This window comes from Anguilla anguilla, chromosome 17 (genome assembly GCF_013347855.1).
Source record: "Anguilla anguilla isolate fAngAng1 chromosome 17, fAngAng1.pri, whole genome shotgun sequence".
Lineage (NCBI taxonomy): Eukaryota > Metazoa > Chordata > Actinopteri > Anguilliformes > Anguillidae > Anguilla > Anguilla anguilla.
Genome location: NC_049217.1, coordinates 6,534,391 through 6,556,328, shown reverse-complemented (window position 1 = coordinate 6,556,328; position 21,938 = coordinate 6,534,391). Strand labels below are relative to the sequence as shown.

The 21,938-nt window shown below is 39.8% G+C and overlaps 1 protein-coding gene across 1 annotated transcript; it reads left to right on the top strand.

Moving 5' to 3' along the window:
* The first annotated feature begins 8,911 nt into the window (after nucleotides 1–8,911).
* LOC118216685 (beta-1,4 N-acetylgalactosaminyltransferase 2-like) lies at nucleotides 8,912–21,089 on the top strand. Its single transcript, XM_035398081.1, has 10 exons — nucleotides 8,912–9,117; nucleotides 11,237–11,386; nucleotides 11,701–11,807; nucleotides 13,721–13,758; nucleotides 16,041–16,221; nucleotides 16,370–16,456; nucleotides 18,199–18,380; nucleotides 18,523–18,666; nucleotides 19,547–19,769; nucleotides 20,043–21,089. The coding sequence occupies exons 1-10, from the start codon at nucleotides 9,002–9,004 to the stop codon at nucleotides 20,222–20,224; spliced, it is 1,410 nt and encodes a 469-aa protein (XP_035253972.1). The 5' UTR covers nucleotides 8,912–9,001; the 3' UTR covers nucleotides 20,225–21,089.
* Nucleotides 21,090–21,938: the final 849 nt, after the last annotated feature.

The following is a 21,938-nucleotide window of genomic DNA, read 5'->3' as shown; positions in this document are numbered from 1 at the left end:
GGAAAACTTGCTGTACAAAGTGCGTTGTCATATTTACACGCCTGCAGATCAGTTATTAAAATACTTGGTAGATTTGTTAATAACCGCTGACAGTGTTAATTTTTATTCGGTAGAAAGTGATTTGCGAACGATCGGTCAGCTAGCGTCACCCAGCAAGTGAACATCACAAACGGCGATGGAGTAGCTAGTAGTAGCAGTTACTGGCTCATTAACTGACTGGCGAAAACCTACGACGATAACTTGCTCGGTTAACAGCAGATCTACCAGACAGTTATACGAAAATTAGCCTAGTCAAATCACCAGTAGCCTACACATCTCCGATTGATTGACCATCAGTGTAGTCAATGTTCTTCCCCTGTGGTTCATATTGCTAACGCGTGAGCTAACCACGGATAGCCTACCTAGCTCACTGGCAAGCTGATATGCTAGTTAAGCATATTCGTTTTGCTGAGAAACATGAATTGAAGATAACTGAACATAGCCTAATTGTATTTTTAATGTCATACATATAACGTGATTACATGACAGTACAGTCACGGATGGAAATTAAACTCCGTAAACATCTGATAATATATTTTAAAACATAACGGCAGACAGTCAGCTAGCCTCGTTCAGGTTGATGGGCTTTTCCGCACCGGACTGTCAATCAAATTGTAAAAATCACAGAGCGGCTTTTAAACTCTGTGGTTTTGGCTCCAACTCCAAAATGGCCGCGCCCGCCATTGAGCTTCAAAACGTATTTTCGGAGACCCACGGAGAGTCAATGGGTGACGTCACAGTAGCTTTGTCCATATTTTTTACAGTCTCTGGTCACACCCTGCATTCGCCAGCTCCCTAACGCCTCTCCTCTAGGCCTGGGGGCCAGGCCTCTGATAGGCTTCAGAAGTCGTGTCGTCATTCCCTTCGGGTTCGTTAGCATTTTCGAGACTTCCAGTTCAAAAAATTGACGCCCCTATGGGACAAATGAATGGCGATTTCCGAATTCCTTTAAAATAAATTATGACATTTGGACGTTTTTTTGTATTGGAAAAAATAATGATTTTTACCAATTTTTTATCATCTAAAAAAAATTCTGTGTCATTTTAAAAAGTCAATTGCTAACGGCTAAGTGGTTAGCCACCCGAGCTGACCCGTCGCACAATTACAACATCACACACAGAGCTGTTTCGAATCACCCGCGAAAACAGTTTTCTTCCCGTTGTTTTCCATTAGTGTAATAAATTATGCATTTTTCTATTTTTTACAGTTGTATATATATATATATATATATATATATATATATATATATGCTTGCGCTTCACAAGCGTTGCCAGGGAACCTCAAGAGCTGTGACGTAAATAACATGCGCAGCCGTGTTAGCTTTTTGTTAGCCAAATAATTGTTTCGGTTGAAAAACGGCATCGGAATTCAGCGGATCCAGTGCCATTTAAGAGAGAAATGTGTCCGGATAAAAACGTCCAAGTTTTAAACGCCAGCTTAAATCACAGACTGTGACAGGGACGGTTATGTGAAAATCCATTCATTTTTTCCATAGAGAAATTTCCCTTTGAACCGGAATTCCAAGGTTTTTGCTCTGCGTTACGTCAGACTTCAGAGTTCTATGGAGCCCATAATTAGGTAATAGGCCACAGCTGATGTGATTGCAGTGAACCACATTTATCTGTATGGAAGGTGCCCCCTGGTGGACAGAACCCTAATTCCCTTCCTGGCACAACATGTATTTAGTTGAGAAACCAACATATGCACATACGCAGCTGTAAATGCAACAGTCCAACTTTTTCCGTGTTCAAGTAGTTCAGAAAGCGATGTTGTGTGTTGCAACTCCCTTCCTGTCACACCTGTTCCCATAATAAAAAAAGTTGTTCTTCCATTGCCTTCAGTAGCAATGCTGAGCAGGAACTCAGTCAGACTCAAACACACAGACTTGAAAGAAAGGGAGTCTACATTTTCTGCATTTCAGTCAGGACAACTTACATATTTAGATAAAATGTTTACATGAATTTGTAAATACATTTTTTGGTTTGGCGCTGAATGGATTTGCTTCAGTGTGCATGCACTACTCTGTCTAACATGGAGCAGAATTCATCTCCTCCAATAAACAGGAGGATTATCAGAAAACGCCCAAGACAGCAGATCATTCAATAACCAAATACTAAAATTACGTGTACGGCAGAATGCCTCCTGTTTCCCGAGTGATCTGGAAGGCCATGCCAATACCCCTCCAGTATAGAGACGGAACAGGAGCTGTGATCCTGGATCACACACTGGCCATGCTGTCAGTATGTGGTAGTAAACTACAGACGGGTGACAAATTAAAGGAAAAACCTGAATAAATGAGTGGAGAAACATAACGAATGGATATGCTTTCATACAGGCGTACTGCATGATACAATTAAGCAATTAACATCCTGTCATGCTTTGTGGAATGTATAAAAATGCTGAGCAAGTCCAGTTGACCTTGATTTTGGATCAAGATGGCCGGAGGAAAAGATCTAAAGGTCCGTTTCCACCGCAGGAACTAGGGTCTAAATTTAGTTCAGGGGGCTTTATTTTACCCCCAAAAAAGTTCCCGCTCGGGGGGTAGTACTTTCCAAAAGTACCGGAACCTTTGGGGTGGGGCGCAAGCGCTGAAAATTTCTGATTGGTCGACTACTTGCAGTGTTTTATTTCAATCGCCATGTTTAAAAATCTGCAGCTGCAAACCGATTTATTTTCATAATATCTTCAAATCAAACTTGTATGTTATGCGGCACACTAGCCTAGTTTTGGTTATAGCCTGCCAACATCTCTCTTCTGTTCTTTTCTTGCTTTAGTATTTGTTTTATAAAATGCTAAGCATTCGTGCTGGGACAGCATATTATGTACCAAAACATTCAAACGGATTAATTCGGTTGCTGAATATTTTCTTCTGGATTTTCTTTGTTAGCCCCTTGTAATTGACACAAAACGTTTTCTACAGTTATGTGAGGTATGCGGTAGTTCTGTGTAATTCACATTGGTGATACAGTAAAAGCAAACTGGAAATCACCTTCCACACTTTTTGTCAGGGTAAAATAACAGGTTAATTCTAGTAATCGTCCCTTTAGCTTTTTCAGACTGCCGTAATTTTACTCTGCCATTCTTCAATTCCACAAAAAGACCAGGAAGACTATGGACTAATTTATGGTGCATAGTTCGCATCTGGAGGGCACACTTCGCTGCTTGGCTAGCAGTAACTTCGAAGGAAAGCAAACGGTGGCTGTACCACTGCTAATTTAAATTTTCACGCAAGTCCGAGTTTTCATTCTATTCTTGTCATTTTGCGATTAGCCTATATGGAATTGACGATGAGAAAGTAATCAAACAGCATTGTAAAATTGTTTACAACGTGTGCATGTTTTCTGCTGTTGTTGCCAGTTATATTGGAAATGTGAATGCATTCTGTCGCCTCGGATGTCAAGACATGAAAGTGAATGTTCGCATAAAAACATAATGAATGTGTTTGAGAGGATATCATCACAATTTTACTATTGGCCTGTTATATCCTATTTGTTGCATAACAACGGTCCAAGTTCAACTACCAACGACAGTTTTGCTTGACAACGGTAAAATATGCCCAAACGGCTGCAGAAGAATATTTCAATTCCAGGTGAGTAAATCGATAAAAATCAATAAATACAAAAGTAACCATATATAGTCATTGTTGGTAACCCGTTGTATATAAGTGGAATAAACCCCTCCGGGCTGTCTCGGTTATTAGAAAAGAATGTAGGCTACTTCAGTGGTAGTATGGGGTTACAGAACAAATCATAGAACAGATGGACCGACGACAACGTCGCTTTTTCATACGTCAGTGGGCTAATTTTCCTAATCTTCGCGAGACTTTAGACCGCGGTGGAAATGCAGACAACAATGGGCTGAAGGAGCCTTTTAGTTCCTTGAAAAGTAGTTCCTGGGACTAGTTCTGGGTACTTTTGGTGGAAACACGGCTTAAGTGACTTTGAAAGAGGGGTCATTATTGGGGCACGGATGGCAGGAGCTTCATTCACAAAGCCTGCTCAACTGGTTCGTGTTTCAATAGGGACTGTGACTAAAGTAACAACTGCATTTAGATCTATGGGAAAGACATCAGTAAATAGGGTTGGAAATTGTGGTCAAAAGCACACATTCAATGACCATGATTCTGCATTAGAGCGATATGTAAGGAGGAACAGGAGAGCAACTCTTCCTCAGATGACTGAGAATGTCTATGCAGGATGTGATCAGACACAGCAAGAACAGCCCAACAACAACTACACAGAGAGGGGTAATAATATATATAATATAATAGGGTCGCAGCGCATAAACCCCTCATTACACAGACAAATGCACATTTGAGAGTTCAGTGGTGTGAAAATCGTAGGAATTGGTCTAGAAATTTGGAAAAAAGTGATATGGTCAGATAAGTCATCCTTCACCATATTCTCAACAAAATGGTGAGTGTATGTGTGGCATAGCCCAAGAGAACGGTACAGGCCTGAATGCTTGACCCCTACAGTGAGGGGGTCCAGTGGCTCTGTTATGCAATGCGTGTTGTTTCCTGGCTTTGGTCCACTTTTCCCCTTAAAGACAAGTTCACTGCTATCAATGCAAAGTTATTCTGAGTGATCACCTTTATCCTATGATGAAACATTTCAATCCTGATGGGAGTAGTTTCTTCCAGGATGACAATGCCCCTATCCACAGGGCAATAGGAGTCATTGAATCATATTCTATAGCATCCACAGTCACCAGATCTCAACACAGCTGAACACCTATGGGAGATTTTGGACAGAGGAGTTAGACAGGGCCCTCCACCACCACCATCAAAACATCAAATTAGGGAATATCTTTTGTAAGAATGGTGGTTCATCCCTCCAGTAAGTTCCAGAGATTTGTAGACTCTATGCCACGGTGCATTGAAGCTGTTCTGATGGCTTGCTGTAACCCAGCACCCTACTAAGACAATATATGTTGGTTTTTCCTTTGATTTCTCCCCTGTCTGTATGTGTACAGCAGAGCACGTGCTGCTTCCTGAAAGTCAGGAAGTCCCTGCCGCAATCCCTCCAGCACACAAGCTGTGATCCTGGATCTGATGCTGGCCATGCTGACATTATGTGATAGTAAACTATGTGTAGGTTTATGCAACTTCTGGCTCCTCCAGACATGAAGTCAGCCCCCCCACCCCCCAAGTGATACCGGAACATTTGCTGAAAAATCTATTTTCCTACTGCTACATTATCCATGCTACATATTTTTAATTCTTTTAAAAATAATTTTAACAGAGTCTGAATTTTTTCAGCCATCACACAGTCAAAGATATAGATGTTGTTATTGCCCAAAAAATGCCCTAACGTCATATCTTTGCAACCATTACATTACATTGCATTACATTTATTTGGCAGATGCTTTTGTCCAAAGCGACGTAAAATAAGTGCATACCGAAGGTCATTGGAACAACTACAGAACACAAGTCCGATAAGGTACAATACTCATATTGTAACAGTTTTGTAACAGTTATTTGGCAAGGTTGTACTTACTGTATTTCCTACTAATAGAGCTAGAACATAGAGTTTGTTGTTTACACTCATAGTTTGGTTGCAGGAGCCAGTTGCCCTTGAATATCAAATCCTTGTCTTACATATTATTCATGAGGCAAGTTTTAAATAATCTGTTATTATTTTGACAACCAGGACCAACAGGAAAAATATCATTTATTTGCCGATTACATTTTAAAAGTTTGACTAACACAAACTTTTCAAACCGTCTTATTACCTCATAGTAATAGTCAAAGTCAGTGTCAAAAATGATACGTGATAATTGTGTGTTGGATTTCCAAGTGTAAACATTAATTCTGAGGCAATAACAGACCAGAAGGGTGTAATGTGAAGCGACGTTACAGCGTTAGCGAGTAGGCCTATGGGCTTTCACCATCATGAAGCTGACTCACTTTAAAATACACGCAATCAATTGTATGGTTCAGGTATTTTTGCCAAACCCTTGTCTTTGGCTTTGTTGGCGGCAACGGTGTTACTTCTTTTTGACATTATAATTGCTTTATGTTGTACATTCAGTCATTTTCCCTCGGGCGAGAATTTCACCTACCATCGTAGTGCACCGCAAAGGATTACTTTCTGCACCCGTTTAGTTGCTCTTCAGGTTCCCAAGGCCACAGTTTGAACATGGTGATCCTTCAATGTTCATGTAAGAATGGAGTAAGAAGATTATATATAATTATACAATGATTCTCTTTCGGTTTCTCGTGTCAGATACCTTTCGTTTGTTTTTTTTTTTGTTTTTTGATGTTATAATACCTGCGCAAGGAGTGACATCAAGTGCTAGATGGCGAAAACAGAAAAGCAAAGCTTTATTCATAAAATATTGCATATTTTACTGGTTTTATATCTTCACTGTGAACGATATAAAAATCAATGGCAAGTGAATTTTCTCCTATTTTGTTCAATCTAGTGTCAAGGCATTTGAAATTTTTACATAAAGATACAGGCCTTAATTCAAAGTTATTTTCCGTAAAAATGTGTATACAGATGGAGGTGGGCCCTGCATGTGGCCTTAAACTGCACTGATAAACGGTTTGCTTTCAAACAGTCCTAAGACGTTATTTTGCACGCAATCGTTAAAATCTCTTAATACAGATAGGAGAGCACCCAGAAAACAGCACAGAATTTATAGCACACAATCAGCGTGCTTTGTCGTGCACAAACATAAAAGTCAGGTCACACATTTTCATAGATGGCAACTGTTGTCATATTAAACCTGATGACCCCAACTATTAGCACCGGTCAAACCTGCTCTGCTGGCCACTTAAGCTGGCATAAAAGGATGACATTTGACAAGTGATTTTGTTTAGTGTGTGGCTTTCTTCCATGGGTACAGTGAAGTCACATATTTTGATAGCTGGCAAGCCCTATCACGAACCCTGACTCCGTGGTATTCTTTGCCTGTTGAATATAGTCAAACGTGCTTTGTTGAGTGCAGACAAAAGAGGATGATATGTCTGCTCAGATATTTTGTGATTGTGTGGCCCTTTTTATCTATGTTTTTCGTCAACGAATATACTGTACAGGCCAAAGGTATTAGACCACCTGTGGTTTAAAAAAAAAAAAAATCATAAGTAGAGAATTCAGTTATTTTGCAAATGGGAGGTAGGAGGAAGGTAGAGGGGTAGTTAAATTGACTGAAACCTTATCTACTTTAAAAATACTTTTTTTTTTAAACCACAGGCCTAATACCTAATTGGACTGTATTGCATGTAAGTACAATAGGTACTAAAGCTACAAGAAATATCACAAAGAAGAATATCTTGTGATGTCTAGCAAAAAGAAAACACAAGTACAGGAAGTAGTTGTAGTTATGCAGCTAGAGACCCTGACTACAGTGAAAGTAAAACTATGATCTGCTGGTCTAAAAGGATGTGCATCTGCCTTTTCTCAATCTTTTTGGTTCAGTTTCAACAGTGCTTGGTCCCCTGGAGTCTTTTCTTCTACCTGGGGTTTTAAAAACCTTAAGATTTTGTGAGATTTAACTCGATTTAATGAGCTCTCCACTTCCCTCCCACCCCTCCACCTCCCACTTTGCTAAATTATCGTATATACTTCCAATAATCAATTTAAGCCAGCTTGTGCAGGTGAGAATGGATGAGGTTAGCATGTGTCTGCATCGTTAATACCCACAGCTGGCTCTGGTGGAACCAATTAACTTTTCCAGTCACTATAATATTTATTGTGAGGCAGGTGGGGGTAGGGACTGGGGAGCAAATGTGTCCCCCCAAATTCACTCCAGTGCTCCTTGTAGCCAGTCTATACTCTTGCAAAGAGGGAAGAATGATAGATTCACCCAAGGTCAGGGTAATTAATTCATGAAGGATAATTGGTCATTTTGTTGTAACTACATCTTAAATTCTTCAAAACCTTGTAGTCCAGAGAATGACTTGGTAGCTTAAACTGTATTTCCAAACAGTGATAGGGATGTTCTAAAACGACTAAAAAAAGGAAACAAAAGCCTAATAAACATCTGTGCAAAGTTTGAATGTTCAATCTCTTAAAATAGGTAGTTTACATTAATCGATGTTAATCACTATCTAGTCTAAACCATTATGTTTGCTGGTGTATAATTCTTTAAGAATCCTTATTTAGAAACTCCGAAGTCCTGTTATTTATATTTCCTTTTACAAATTAGCCATGCCCAATTATTGCCACAAAAAACAGAAGTAGACTTTGATAAATTAGTTTAAGCCTACCGCTTCACTAAAATAGGCTACGACACCGGCAAACAAAAAATTCATCGACAAGATCTTGTTATAACGAACAGATCCACTGGGGGAAAAAAAACTATTTAAAAACACATTTATTCACAAAAATCACAAACCTCGCTTTATTCTTTCTTCTTTGGAATCAAACTGATGCTATTGATGACGTTATCTTGTTAGTTCATAGCTTCCTAACAACGGCGATTTATTCAAACAGAATTTGCGACCAGTAACTACACAACGACGCTGAATCCGAATGTCCAGCACGGGCAGACTTAACGGGCGCGTTCCCGTGGAGTCCAGAGCACCTGAGCCCTCCTGCGTGCTTTCATGGAGAGTTCCCGAGAGTCAGACTGGGTGCAGACTTTACCAGTGAGATTACCCAAAATTCATATCAATAAAGTGATGATATGGCTAAAAGTCAGCAACAAACCAAAAAAGGTATTGGAGTGTAAGTAATACATAATTCATATAGCCTAAATGGATACTTATTTGCAAACATTTATTTATTTATTTATTCTTTTTACAAAGCGGTCGTATCCACGGTAGTATCTACGCGGAGATCGGCAGTCCTGTCTCATTAGTCGACTTCTACCCTCGCAGCCCCGCTCTCTTGCAGACTTAACGTAATGACGCCCAGCACTTCAGTCAACGTCACATTTTGAAAGTCCCTGGAGTGCTGACATTTGGTCTCAACCCGACGCTTTGGGTGAACGCGCCCCAGAATAGCCCTGCGCGATGTCTGTTTTACTCAGTTTGACGAAATTCTTATTAATTGCTTCCACTGCAACTATATTATCACTATGTTACCTTTACATGAAAACTGGGAAATGCGCATCACCACCGCTTCAGAGGTAAGGCTTTTTAAATACTTAGAAAAATAGCCTTTGTTTTGCCTGGTACCCAATTTACAGGACTCCCAAACAGACTGTTTTAATCTCAGTAATTTATATAAGTAATAGAATCCAAACAGCTAAAATATTTTACTTGTATATTTTAGTACACTGCATTTAAGGCATGAAATTTTAAAATAACTAAACTGTAGCCTACCTCAGCTAGAACAGGTGTATGTTCAGTATAGCCTACTTTGAGACAATGATATTCCACCGTGTTACAAGTTTTAGCACAAAGTTGACTGTGTTGTGCTTTTTGTCTGTTCTTAAAATGAGAAGTAATTAGGTGAAAAATATTTTCAGTGTCTCAAAATTTAGCTCTCCAAAAGATTTCTCCGAGTAGCTTACGTTGGATGCCTAAGTCCACAAAATTGGTGTTATGGTTTATGACCGTTAATAGAAAATGTCAAATTCATAAATGAAATGATAAAACTAAAATCTCTCTCGAAGCTCTTTCAAGTTTCATCTTCAGAGTCTATTGCTAACAGCCGGGGGGGGGGGGGGGGGGGGGGCAATACTGGACAGTAAGTGCTAGCTAGTAAGGGTGCACCCAAACTCGAATACCCTATTCCAGTGGCAACCAACTCTGTTCCCGGAGATCTACCATCCTGCAGTTTTTCCATTTCAACCTTAATTTGGCACAACTGACTAATTAACAGCTCAACACGATATCAAACTGTTGAATGAGATGTGCTTTGTTAGGGTTGGAATGAAAACCAACAGGATCCCCCAGATTGCCACTGCCCTATCAGGAAATTCCGAGATAAATAATGCGTGGTTTGTAGCTCATTTCTTAGTCACGAAATTGACCCATAATACACGAAAAAATGTCTCTATTCGATTTTTTTCATTTGTTGATAAATCCTGAAAATCCCGTGTTACGAGACTTACCGTGTTCGCGTAAAAAAGTGAGCATCATACTAAAACAAGTCACGCTTCTCAGTTATTGAATTAGGCTACTTGAAATACACGTTTTGTTCTATAACTCCGTGTTCGTCCCGAAGCGGCAAAAACTAAATTCTCACAAATTTGCAAATCACGCTACATTTTTCCATATATCCTGCTCTGTCAGACCATAATTTTTTTCTGATGTATGAAAACTTTTTTAATTACCTGAGAACGAGCCGTGGAACCATTTAGCGCCGTAGACTTGAAACATTAAAAACACAATAAAAGTGTAAAATATGTGAGTAATTTAGTAACAACTTATTAAATGTGTGTCTGGTGATTAGATGAACTTCTTTATCAGTAATTTTATTGCAGTCCTCTCCATGCATACGTGTCCTTATCTTCAACGCACATACGGAGGTCAACATGGGTACAATAAGCAGCTGATTAATGTCATTGCCAGGGAGGCGGGCTTCTAATTGTGAGATTGAAGGTTTGATTGCGGTTGTACCTTTGAGCAGCCTGCATAACCTGAAATACTTCAGTAAAGCATCCCGCTGTACGGATGGTCTGTGTGCAGAGAACGGAAACAGTCATTTGCTGTAGATGCAGCAAGAGCATCTGCCAAGTACCCTCAGTGTGTTAAAATTCAGTTTACGCTTGCAGCTCTGAGAATGCTGCTAGTCAGGTTTGCCGTCGTCGCCCACATAAAGTGTTTATACACGTATGTTCTCTTCCCCCATCATTTTCCCTCAGGAATGTTGTCAGCCAGGTCTGACAGTGACACATATCTACAAAACGCACATTTTTAATCAGGGGGTTCTAACTATAACATCGACTAGCCATATTCATCAAAATGGCTTATTTCCTCCAGTTTTATGAAATCGTATACATTCCACTGTGGTTTCAGTAAGGTTTGCTCTGATTTTTCCCCAGCTAGTCTCACCGTTTGGAAAAGTTGCCTGGTAAAGAGATCGTTTAAAAATAGTAGCTTTCAGCGCTGTATCCCTGGGCTGCAACATCAAAATTAGCATATAACAAACCACATCGGGAAGCTGTACTGATGTAGCAGAAGGCTGTGCAAATTAAGTGGTGCTAAGAGGATAAATTGTGTTGGACCAAGGCTGGCAGATAATTATATTTCCTGTTTCATCTTTCAATGAAAATGCTTTTTGTTGTTGTTGCTGTACAGGGCCTACAACCCCATGCCTAATATCACTCGACAGCCAACATCATGTAGCTGTCCCAGCTCCGGGATAGATTTAACAAAATACGTGAACAAGGACAAATTCAGCGACATTGTTAAACGCAGAGCTGAAGTTTTTGAACAGGATCAGATCAGGTAAGTGACGTCATGTGCGGTTGTTGGGTCTGCATACAATAGAGAGAAATGCTGGATGTTCGGGGGAAAGCCACATAACTGTTTACCTGTCTGCAGTTGTGATAATTGGTTTGAAATATTGGAATTTGACAATTTTCCACTATTTTAGTTCTATTTATTGTAAAATGCACTAGCAAGCCTATCTATGCGGTTAAAGCCCCACAAACCACTGCAAATCTTAAATACAGCTGATTGTTTGCGCACTTGATTACGTTACCAAAAAGCAGTTGATACGCATGTTTTTTTTGTTTGTTTTTTTTTTTGTTTTTTTACAGAAAAAAGACGATACTAAATGAGCTTCTGTTAGCTCCACCTCATTCCCCTCTACAATATCCAATCCAAGGATTCATTGTCAGTCCTCTCAAAAAGGGCATCATTCCAGGTACTGTCACCTAATCTTTTATCCTGATCAAATTCAACAGATTAGTAATCTCATATTATAAGAAAATATTAAATATTGAAGGATATTTTTCGGTATCAGTTAGCTGGAATATAAGACATACAAGGTGCAGACAGAAACAAGAGGGAACTTACAGGACACACGTTTTAGACAATTTACTCGAAGAGTTGTGGCTGTATTGGAGGAAACGGTAGACAAACACCTGCAAACCAACGTTATTTTAATCTGATAGCTTACATATAAACATTCTTCAAACAATCTTAAAGCTTGTATATCAATATATTTTATGCAATCGGATCGCTTATATATAAAAATATTGCATGCAAACTTATACTGCATAAATATATTTTAATGCCTCACAACTTCTGTATACGTATATTTCATTCAATCTTGTACCTTATACGTCAATATATTTAATCTCATAGCTTGCGTATTAATTTATTTAATAAAATCTATAGCTTGTGTGTAAATATGTTTCATACAATCTTGGCTGAAAGGATTGTGTACAGATTTATTATTCATTAAATGGTAAATTGACTGCATTTATATAGCGCTTTTATCCAAAGCGCTTTACAATTGATGCCTCTCATTCGCCAGAGCAGTTAGGGGTTAGGTGTCTTGCTCAAGGACACTTCGACACGCCCAGGGCGGGGTTTGAACCGGCAACCCTCCGACTGCCAGACAATCGGTCTTACCTCCTGAGCTATGTCGCCCCACTCATTATTATTTTGTAGTTTATTTATTCCATTGATGTTGCAATGACTGGGATCTATGGCCCTGATGGTTTGTATGACGATTAATACCATTATCCTTCTGGGTGTACATATATATATGTATATATATATATATATACACCTAGAAGGATACCATAATGTTTGGGACAAATGGCTTCATGTGTTTCTGATTAGTCAAGTGTGTTCAATTGTGTGTTCAATTGCCTCCTTAGTGCAGATATAAGAGAGCCATCAGTATCAGATCTTCATTCAAGGCTTTGCTTGCCATTGGAGTCTGTTGTTGGCGTTTGTTGGCATAAGGACCAGTGAAAGCCAAAGAAGCCATTATAAAAAATAAAAATTTTTAAAAAACTATCAGTCACAAAGGTGAAACCTTAGGCTTCCCAAACAGGATAAGCAGGTTACAGCTGGCTAAGCAGCAACTACCTGAAAGAGCCTGCAGAGTTCCAGTAAAAAGGTCTTGTGGACCAACTCGATCTGAATACAAATGAACAAGCATTCCATATGCTGAAGAAAAAACTTCAGCATACGGCAACTGGCCCCTGAAATGAGCAATAGCTGAAGGTGGCTGCAGTGCAGGCATGTCAGAGCATCACCACAGAAGATACTCAGCACCTGGCGATGTCTGTGGGTCAAAATCTTCAAGCAGTCATTGCATGCAAAGGATATGCGACAAAATATAAATACTTTCTAAACATGAATACTTCCATTTACATAACATAAGTATAGGTCCCAAACATTATGGTGCTGTGAAATGGGGGGGGGGGGGGGGCTATGTATAACAAGTGCTGTAATTTCTACATAGTGAAGCCAAAGTGTATAAAAATATCCATTATTAAAAGCTGAGAATGTGCAATCGTTTGTTTGTAAGTCTAAAATTGTGGAGTACAGAGCCAAATCAAGAAAATAAGTCTAAAAATATATATTATATATATTAATTTATATTTGATTTATATGAGAACAAAAAAACTTGTGGCCCTCATGCAAGGGGTAATGGACACAATTACATGAAATATAAATACTATATACTGTATATTTCCTGATGGTATTGACAGTGTGGATTATGGTGTGTGACTGATTTCCTGTTTTTAAGTGGAATTCTGGCAGGATTTTGTAAAATATTTACTGTGTGTTTTGAAAGAAAATTGTACTGTGTTACAGGTTTAAGTGTACATACTGTACAAAAACAAAACTACAAGGTTAGTGAAAAAAAAAACTCAACTCACGTTTTAACTTCTGGTGAAATCTGGTGGTGGAACAGGTAATAACTTCTGTTGCTTTTCATGTCAACATGCATTCCATTTCTTGTATGTGTGAAAACACAGATGATGTTTATTTAGGCTTTTATGTGTATTTAATCACAAACAAAATAAGGAAAAACTTGAAATATCAGACAATGCATATTACCCAAAACCTGTTGCAGACCTGAGTCAAATACATATTTGTTTTGGATTCAAATACATTTCTAAGCTTTTCTGATCTTGTCTGGCGTATTGGAACCAATGAAATACTCTCAAATAGTGCAACCCCCCCCCTTCTGGTCATATTGACAGGCTCAATTACACCAGGCAAGATCAATGGAGCACAGAAAAGTATTTGAATCTGAAACAAATACGTATTTGACCCAGGTCTGCTGGGTTTTTTCAGGTACAAAGTTATGAGGTCTAACACATATAATGACTGGAATGCCATGATGTACATCCTACGTGATTGAGACAGTGTTTATATGTACCACACACATTAGAACCTCAAAGACTTCAGCCTCAGACATTGTGAAATGAGAAGTACTTTATGCATTTCCACCCGGTCAATTTCTTTATAGTCACTGATGCAAAACTGAGAACATTGAACATCAATCAGTCACACCTTTCATTAATAAAAAAGAACTTACTAAAATACAGATACAGATACAGATCAGACAAGGGCGTGCCTTAGCACAACACTAAATAATAGCTTACATTGTGGGGAAAGTAAACAATGTTTCAATTAGTCTGTATAAGAGGCCACAGTTATCTGTTCACCTTCAAGGAGATATTCAGAAAGCCCACATGGAAAAAAAGTAAAACGTTTTCTATGGTAGGGGTGTCCAATCTTTTCAAAAATCTAAAAAGGGTCAGTGTGGGTGCTAGTTTTTGGTTTGGCCCAGCACCTAGGCTTAATTCTGAATTCTACCTATCACGGCCTTAATTGAAAATCATGGCTACTTAATCAGTTGAATCAGGTGCCATAGTGCTGAGCTAAACCAAAAACCAGCATCCGCACCGGCTGTTTTTGGGTTCTGCATAAGATCAGTTCTCAAACAGTAAATGAAGGAATTGTCAATAATTAAAGCAGTGGTCTTCAAAGTCAGTCCTTTTTCATGGCATGCCTACAGTAGTTGTTTCTCGTGCAGTGTCACCTAAGAGGGCAAATAAACCCTCAAAACATAAAAAGTGTAATGAATAAAAACAGCTTGTTAAAAATGGAGAAATTGCAGTTGTGGCTGGAACAAAAACCAACACAAAGGAGTTTGAGAACCTCTGCTTTAATTATTGATTCCTCAATTCCTTTATTTTACTGTACCAAAAGGATCATTGCTACAAAACATTAGTAGCATGTAAGCAAGCAAACCAGTATAAAAAAACATTTAGGCTAAGTATGCTTTATAATCAATGAAGGATTCACATGAATAATCATGGTGTGTTTTGTTACTTTCCAGACATTTCCAATTTCTGAATGACCGGGTGCAGTGTGTTGTGTTGGTTAATGCAAAACTTGGGGGTCTGGTAAAACTGATTATGGATCAAGGAACCAATTGTATGCTATTGTACACACTGTACAATACCATACGATTAAAATGTGTCCAAAAATGTTGTTTTTCTTTAAGTTGAACTGTGGCCCAGGGGTGGCTGGGTAGTGTTAATGCTTATGAGCATGCTCCATTGTGTTTATGTCAATATGAGCTCCTATCAGTCCATGTGAACACTGGGTTTGGTTTGGTTCTACAGTAACAGCAACGTTAGTAATTTAGCAAAGTCTTTATCTAGAGGAACACGGTGAACATGGGGGATTCCTTAATTAGCCCAGTCAATTACTTTTAATGAATCTGTTTCCAATGATAGAGCTGAAATGTGTGTTTTGTACTGATGCACAGAATTCATAGTTTTATTGACCATGACTGAACATAAACAGAATGCAGCACAGATCATTCAACAGAATTCTTACACTGTTCTAATACTTTTCTAATACTTCAAAAAAATCAATGACTTCCAGCCTGTGAAGTAGCCGGCTCACCGGCTGAACCATATACCCTAAACATTGCTTGTCGAGTCTGGGCTTTACCAGGTCCCAAATAGGCCCAACGTGTCTGCCCGTACCTACTGTGGAGAACACTTCACCCAAATGAGGATCAGATCAGGATCATTAATAATAGTTACTAACTTGAGGAAAAGCTGTAAGTCACTTGTTTTGTTTAACTGTGGACCCCTGACTCTATGTGCAGGTGACACTGAGCGTAAGCAGTGGTGTCCTGGCAGTGGAAAGTCTTCAGGAAAAGGACCAAGTGACGGGACAGAATGAGAAGGTTCTCTCCATTTCTGCCTCCAGCCTGTACTCTCTCAATGACCTGCTGGGTCGGGTCTCCTACAGAAGCACTGTGTACAGCATCAAGTCTGGAGACCTGGGTAAGCCCCTCCCCTGAGCTCTGTTCCTCTTCTCTCTCTCATCAGTCTATAGGGTTTGGAATGAGCTCTGAAATCACATTGTTACGCTTGTCTGTATACCAATAAACTTGGGAGTAAGCTATGAGTGTGTGTTTTGATTCTTCATCAGTACACTTCACCTTTGAGCAGTACAAGGCCGTCTTCCCCATTGTGATCCGACAGCCTACAGTGCCAGTTCTATACGAACTTGGAGAGGGTGAGTCAACTGAAGTTTCAATCAAATGTATTTGTGAATCTACTGCCTTCACCCCTCCCCCTCGCCGGTGTTCTGGGCAAAGACAACCAACTAAAATAACAAGGAAAAGCCCAGTGACAGTTTTTCAAGTCACCACTCGTAGCTTCCCAGCTTCTCAGCAGCGTTTTCTTTTCAATTGTCTTCTGTGCTTGGACATAATCTGCCTTTTTACTGTTGCTCACGCTCGCTCATTTTACAGTAATAACGTCACCTCTCGCTATCCAGCTAGCTACGTTAGGTGGGGAATTTTGATGTTGAGTACTTATGGGCAAAAGTGGTTTTAGCTCAACATAACTTAAGAAAGAGAGGGCTTCCCTGGAATCTCTGTCAGAAAATGATCTGATTGTAATTTAAAAAGCTGACAAAGGTGACATCACTGTGATTTGGAGTAGGGACATGTTTAAAGATCCAGTCAAGATGCTGAATTTGACCAATTTTGACATGTACTCTTACTGAATCCCTTAAAACAGAACTAAAAGACATCCTAACAATGGCTAAAGAAAAATGTTGGATTTCTGATAATGTAGTAGGGTTTCTGCTCAATGAAAATCCACAAATTGCTTATTTTTGTATGCTTCCAAACTCCATACAAATTCGGAAAATGCCCCAGGTAGTCCAGTAATCTCAGGGTGTGACAACTTCTCTGAATGTAAATCTAAACATATCGATTACTTCCTTAAACCCTTTCTTCCTTCAGTCATGGCCTATATTCAAGACACCACAAATGTTCTAAATGAAATCAAATAATGAAATATTATAGGCACAGAGTAATTATTGGCTACAATGAAATAAAATTGTTGGAAGCAATTGGTTGCTGTTATTGTTGCTAAGGTTGGTGCAACCAGTTATTAAGTTTAAGAGAGTATTTTTTAATGTGGGTGATATGGGTGTTTGATAACTTTTTTTCATTAAATAAATGAAATAATCATTTAAGAATTGTTTTTACTCAGGTTTCCTTTATTTAATATTACATTTTGTCTAAGGATCTGAAATCATCCAGTGTGACAAATATGTAATAATAAAGGAAATCAAGAAGGGGGCAACACTTCTTCACTGCACTGCATGTCCTTATCACCCTATGAAGTTTTTTCGTTGCCAAAGCAAAAGTGGCCTTGTCCTGAAAATGCCAAAATGCCCGGTCTGATACTAATGGAGAATAAGGAATGGTTTGATCAAGAAATGGGGACAGAGTCAGACAACTTATCTAGTTGTGAACATTCCCGGGATATATACTAACATGTACCAACATCATTTTGGGAACACAGTGGGCATATATCATATGCCAAAAATAGGAGATCTGGCAACCCTAACTACAATATACCAATCATTAACCGATACTGCAAACCCTAACTACAATATATATCAATAATTAACTAATACTGCAAACCAGCTGTGCGTAATTGGTAGAAATAACAAAAATTCTAATCCAAACATTTTGTGAGTTGAATTAACAAATGATAACTTTGCTATGTTTGTTACATATAAATGCTACCCAAAATAAATACACAACTCTAGCTACTACAGTTACACAGTTGTTTTATTTGAAGCATTCTTATCCATTTTATTGTGCACACATTGGGGCAGCAGTGTTGCATTGTGTCTAAGGAACCTTCTCAATAAATCTTCTTGGTAAATGATCTAGGTCTTCAGCTGGGTTTAGTGAGCTGTAATTTGATTGCTTTTATTTGCTTCTACAATTTCAGATATCAAATCCCAAGTAACGGTGACAACTAAGACTTTCCTGAGGTACCCTGAAGTGAACTATCTCGTCAAAACGATTAGACAGTTTTACGAAGACATCAAAATCATCATTGCGGATGACAGCCTAAACCCACAGAAAGTGAATGGAGATAACATTGAGCAGTACTTCATGCCACCTGCCCAGGTATGGCTTTTAGAAGAGATGCTGGAAGGGTATATGATGAGTGTTCAGTGTTACATGCTGTGTTCACTGTTGAGTGTTGCATGCTGTGTTGCGTGTTAAGTGTTCACTAATGCACTGTGTTTTTTTCTGTTTTACCCTGTAGGGCTGGTTTGCTGGCAGGAACCTTGCCGTCTCGCAGGTCACCACCAAGTACTTTCTGTGGGTGGATGATGACTTCTACTTCACAGAGAGAACAAAGATAGAGAGATTTGTAGAAATAATGGAGTCTAAGCCTGAACTGGATGTGGTAAGCAAAACCCTTTGTAACAGGTTCTTCAGTACCTCTCGCCACAAACCACACAATCCGTTGTTCTTAGACGCACTGAGGATTTATTGTGCGCTCGATACAAAAACATGGAAACATGAAACAACACACACAATAAGGGGACACGTCTCCATTGGTGACGTGCGAGCAGCCAGATCCTCATATAATGAGAAGAGACTGTACGTAAAAAAACAGATGCACAAGCAACTCGTAACTTACTGTGAACGCACAAGCAACTCGTAACTTACCGTGAAGTGAGTTGTGGTAACGTCCAATTAGATCAGGACAGCCACTTTTTTTTTGTTTCTTAACACCCAGGTAAGCTTTGACAAAGCAAATAGCTGACCATACTGACCAATCTGGTGTGTGCTTATTATAAATACATGTGACCAGGTAGCTGTTTCTTTTCCATTATCACAGCATCCAGAAGGGGAGGCTCTGTCAACACAGCAAGCAAATTAGCTGAGCCCATTTGGTATTAAACACCAAATTGTATGGGAAAATTGGTATCCTGCCGATTACGCCAAACTATAAGGAACAATTTGTGACAGGGACCAAAAGACTTTAAAATAGGAATATGGAAATATGAGGGTTTATTAATAAACATAATCACCAGTTAAGATAATGACAGCAAATATGAACACATTCATTACCTATAGCGGATCACATGCTGGCCAAGGCAAATGAGCATGGACATGTTCACCGACAAAATACGTAACCACATGATTCCGTACGGCAATGACTGTGGTACCGGGAGAACTGTTAAGCGGACTCTCCTCGAATGCTCATTTGAGCTACGCAGCTTGTTTCTGTGGCTGTTCCATGATCCGTAACAGAATGGAATATCTTCCTGTGTCGGCAGGTCGCAGGGTCGGTGGGCGAATACGCGAATTCCTTCACGCTTATCTACGACGAAGGAGACGAGGACGGTGGCTGTTTGACCCGAGTAAAAGGCACCTACCAGCCCATTCCCGAGATCCCAAACTGCTACTACGCCTCGGGGGTGATCAACTTCTTCCTGGCCCGGACCGACGCCGTACGCAGGGTGGGCTTCGACCCACTGCTGAAGAGAGTGGGCCACTCAGGTAAGGCCTGGGCTGGACCTGGAAAACCTCCGGTGTTGGACTGCGGCTCTGTTGGACTGCGGTTCTGTTGGGCTGCGGTTCTGTTGGGCTGCCGTTCTGTTGGACTGCGGTTCTGTTGTTCACTACTTGTACGTTCTCCTGCAGCGCAACACCTCGTAAAACCGGCTTATTTTCACAGGCTCAGACGGCCTTCCTGACTCACAGTCTGGGGGGGGGGGGAAAGAGATAAATGTGACGTTCTGCTCTCTCCCTCTCGCTGTCTCCTCTCTACAGAGATGTTCATGGACGGGCTGGGAGAGCTGCTGGTGGCCATATGTCCCGAGGTCGGTCTTAACCACCAGCGCCGAAGGGCGAATCCTCAGTACCACAAGTTCCGGATGCCGCCCAAGAGCGACACCAACAACAAACTCTACCTCCACTTTTTCAAGAACCGTCTGAAGTGTATGAAGTGGTGAAAACTTGGGTCAAAGGTGTAGATATTTGTACTGTGCTATTATTGTGTAGGTACTCACGCATAATGAAATATGAGCGCTGGGCGACGTTTTGTGATATGACATTTTGGCCCGCAGTTACTATGCTAACTTGGCGGTGCATTTGTATGCAACCAGGCAGCACAGCTCTTTGGTTTAGGAATAGACTTTGGTGTGATTGCTTCAGGTAATGTTTTAAATACACGCCATCAATTGTATGGTTCAGGTATTTTTGCCAAACCCTTGTCTTTGTCTTTGTTGGCGGCAATGGTGTTACTTCTTCTTGACATTATAATTGCTTTATGTTGTACATTCAGTCTTTTTCCCTCGGGCGAGAATTTCATCTACCATCGTAGTGCACCCACAAAGGATTACTTTCCGCACCCGTTTTGTTGCTCTTCACTGTCATGGTTCTGTGTTCCTGTCTGTGTGTTTCCTTGTTGGGCCGCCAGATGGCAGCACTTCGGTTTTGTGTCCTGTTTAATTGTATTATTATTTTCAAATATCCAATTAGTGTTTGCTGGTTGTCTCTTTTTCCCTTCCCTCTCTGTGGCCTGATTGTTCATGGTGCCCTCCCGTGTCTCGTCAGTGTCTGTTCTATTTAAGTTCCCCTCTTCCTTGACTCAGGCGCTGGATCCGTGTGGTTATGTCTGGTTGTTTTGTGCGCCCCTACTCAAGTACCTGCTCCATGTGTTCTTGCCCATGTTCTGGCTTCCTTGTGTTTGTATTTTCTGGATTTTCTTTGTTCCTGTGTTGTTTTAAGGTCTCCCTTCGTTTGTTGAAAGTTGCCCTGCGAGGCTTTTTGTTCCCTTTTGTTTCCTTGTTTTAGTAAAGTCTTTTGTTCCCCTCATTTGGAGTTTTGTATTTTTCCCCGTCTGCGTTTGGGTCCAAACCCCCCACGCATCCTGACACTTCAGGTTCCCAAGGCCAAGATTTGAACATGGTGATCCTTCAATGTTCATGTAAGAATGGAGTAAGAAGATTATATATAATTATACAATGATTCTCTTTCGGTTTCTCGTGTCAGATACCTTTTGTTTGTTTTTTTTGTTTTTTTTTTGATGTTATAATACCTGCGCAAGGATTGACATCAAGTGCTAGATGGCGAAAACAGAAAAGCAAAGCTTTATTCATAAAATATTGCATATTTTATTGGTTTTATATCTTCACTGTGAACAATATAAAAATCAATGGCAAGTGAATTTTCTCCTATTTTGTTCAATCTAGTGTCAAGGCATTTGAAATTTTTACATAAAGATACAGGCCTTAATTCAAAGTTATTTTCCGTAAAAATGTGTATACAGATGGAGGTGGGCCCTGCATGTGGCCTTAAACTGCACTGATAAACGGTTTGCTTTCAAAAAGTCCTAAGACGTTATTTTGCACGCAATCATTAAAATCTCTTAATACAGATGGGAGAGCACCCAGAAAATAGCAAAGAATTTATAGCACAAATCAGCACAAAATTTTCATAGATGGCAACTGTTGTCATATCAAACCTGGTGACCCCCATAACCGTTAGCACCGGTCAAACCTGCTCTGCTGGCCACTTAAGCTGGCATAAAAGGATGACATTTGACAAGTGATTTTGTTTAGTGTGTGGCTTTTTTCCATGGGTACAGTGAACTCACATATTTTGATAGCTGGCAAACCCTATCACAAACCCTGACTCCGTGGTATTCTTTGCCTGTTGAATATA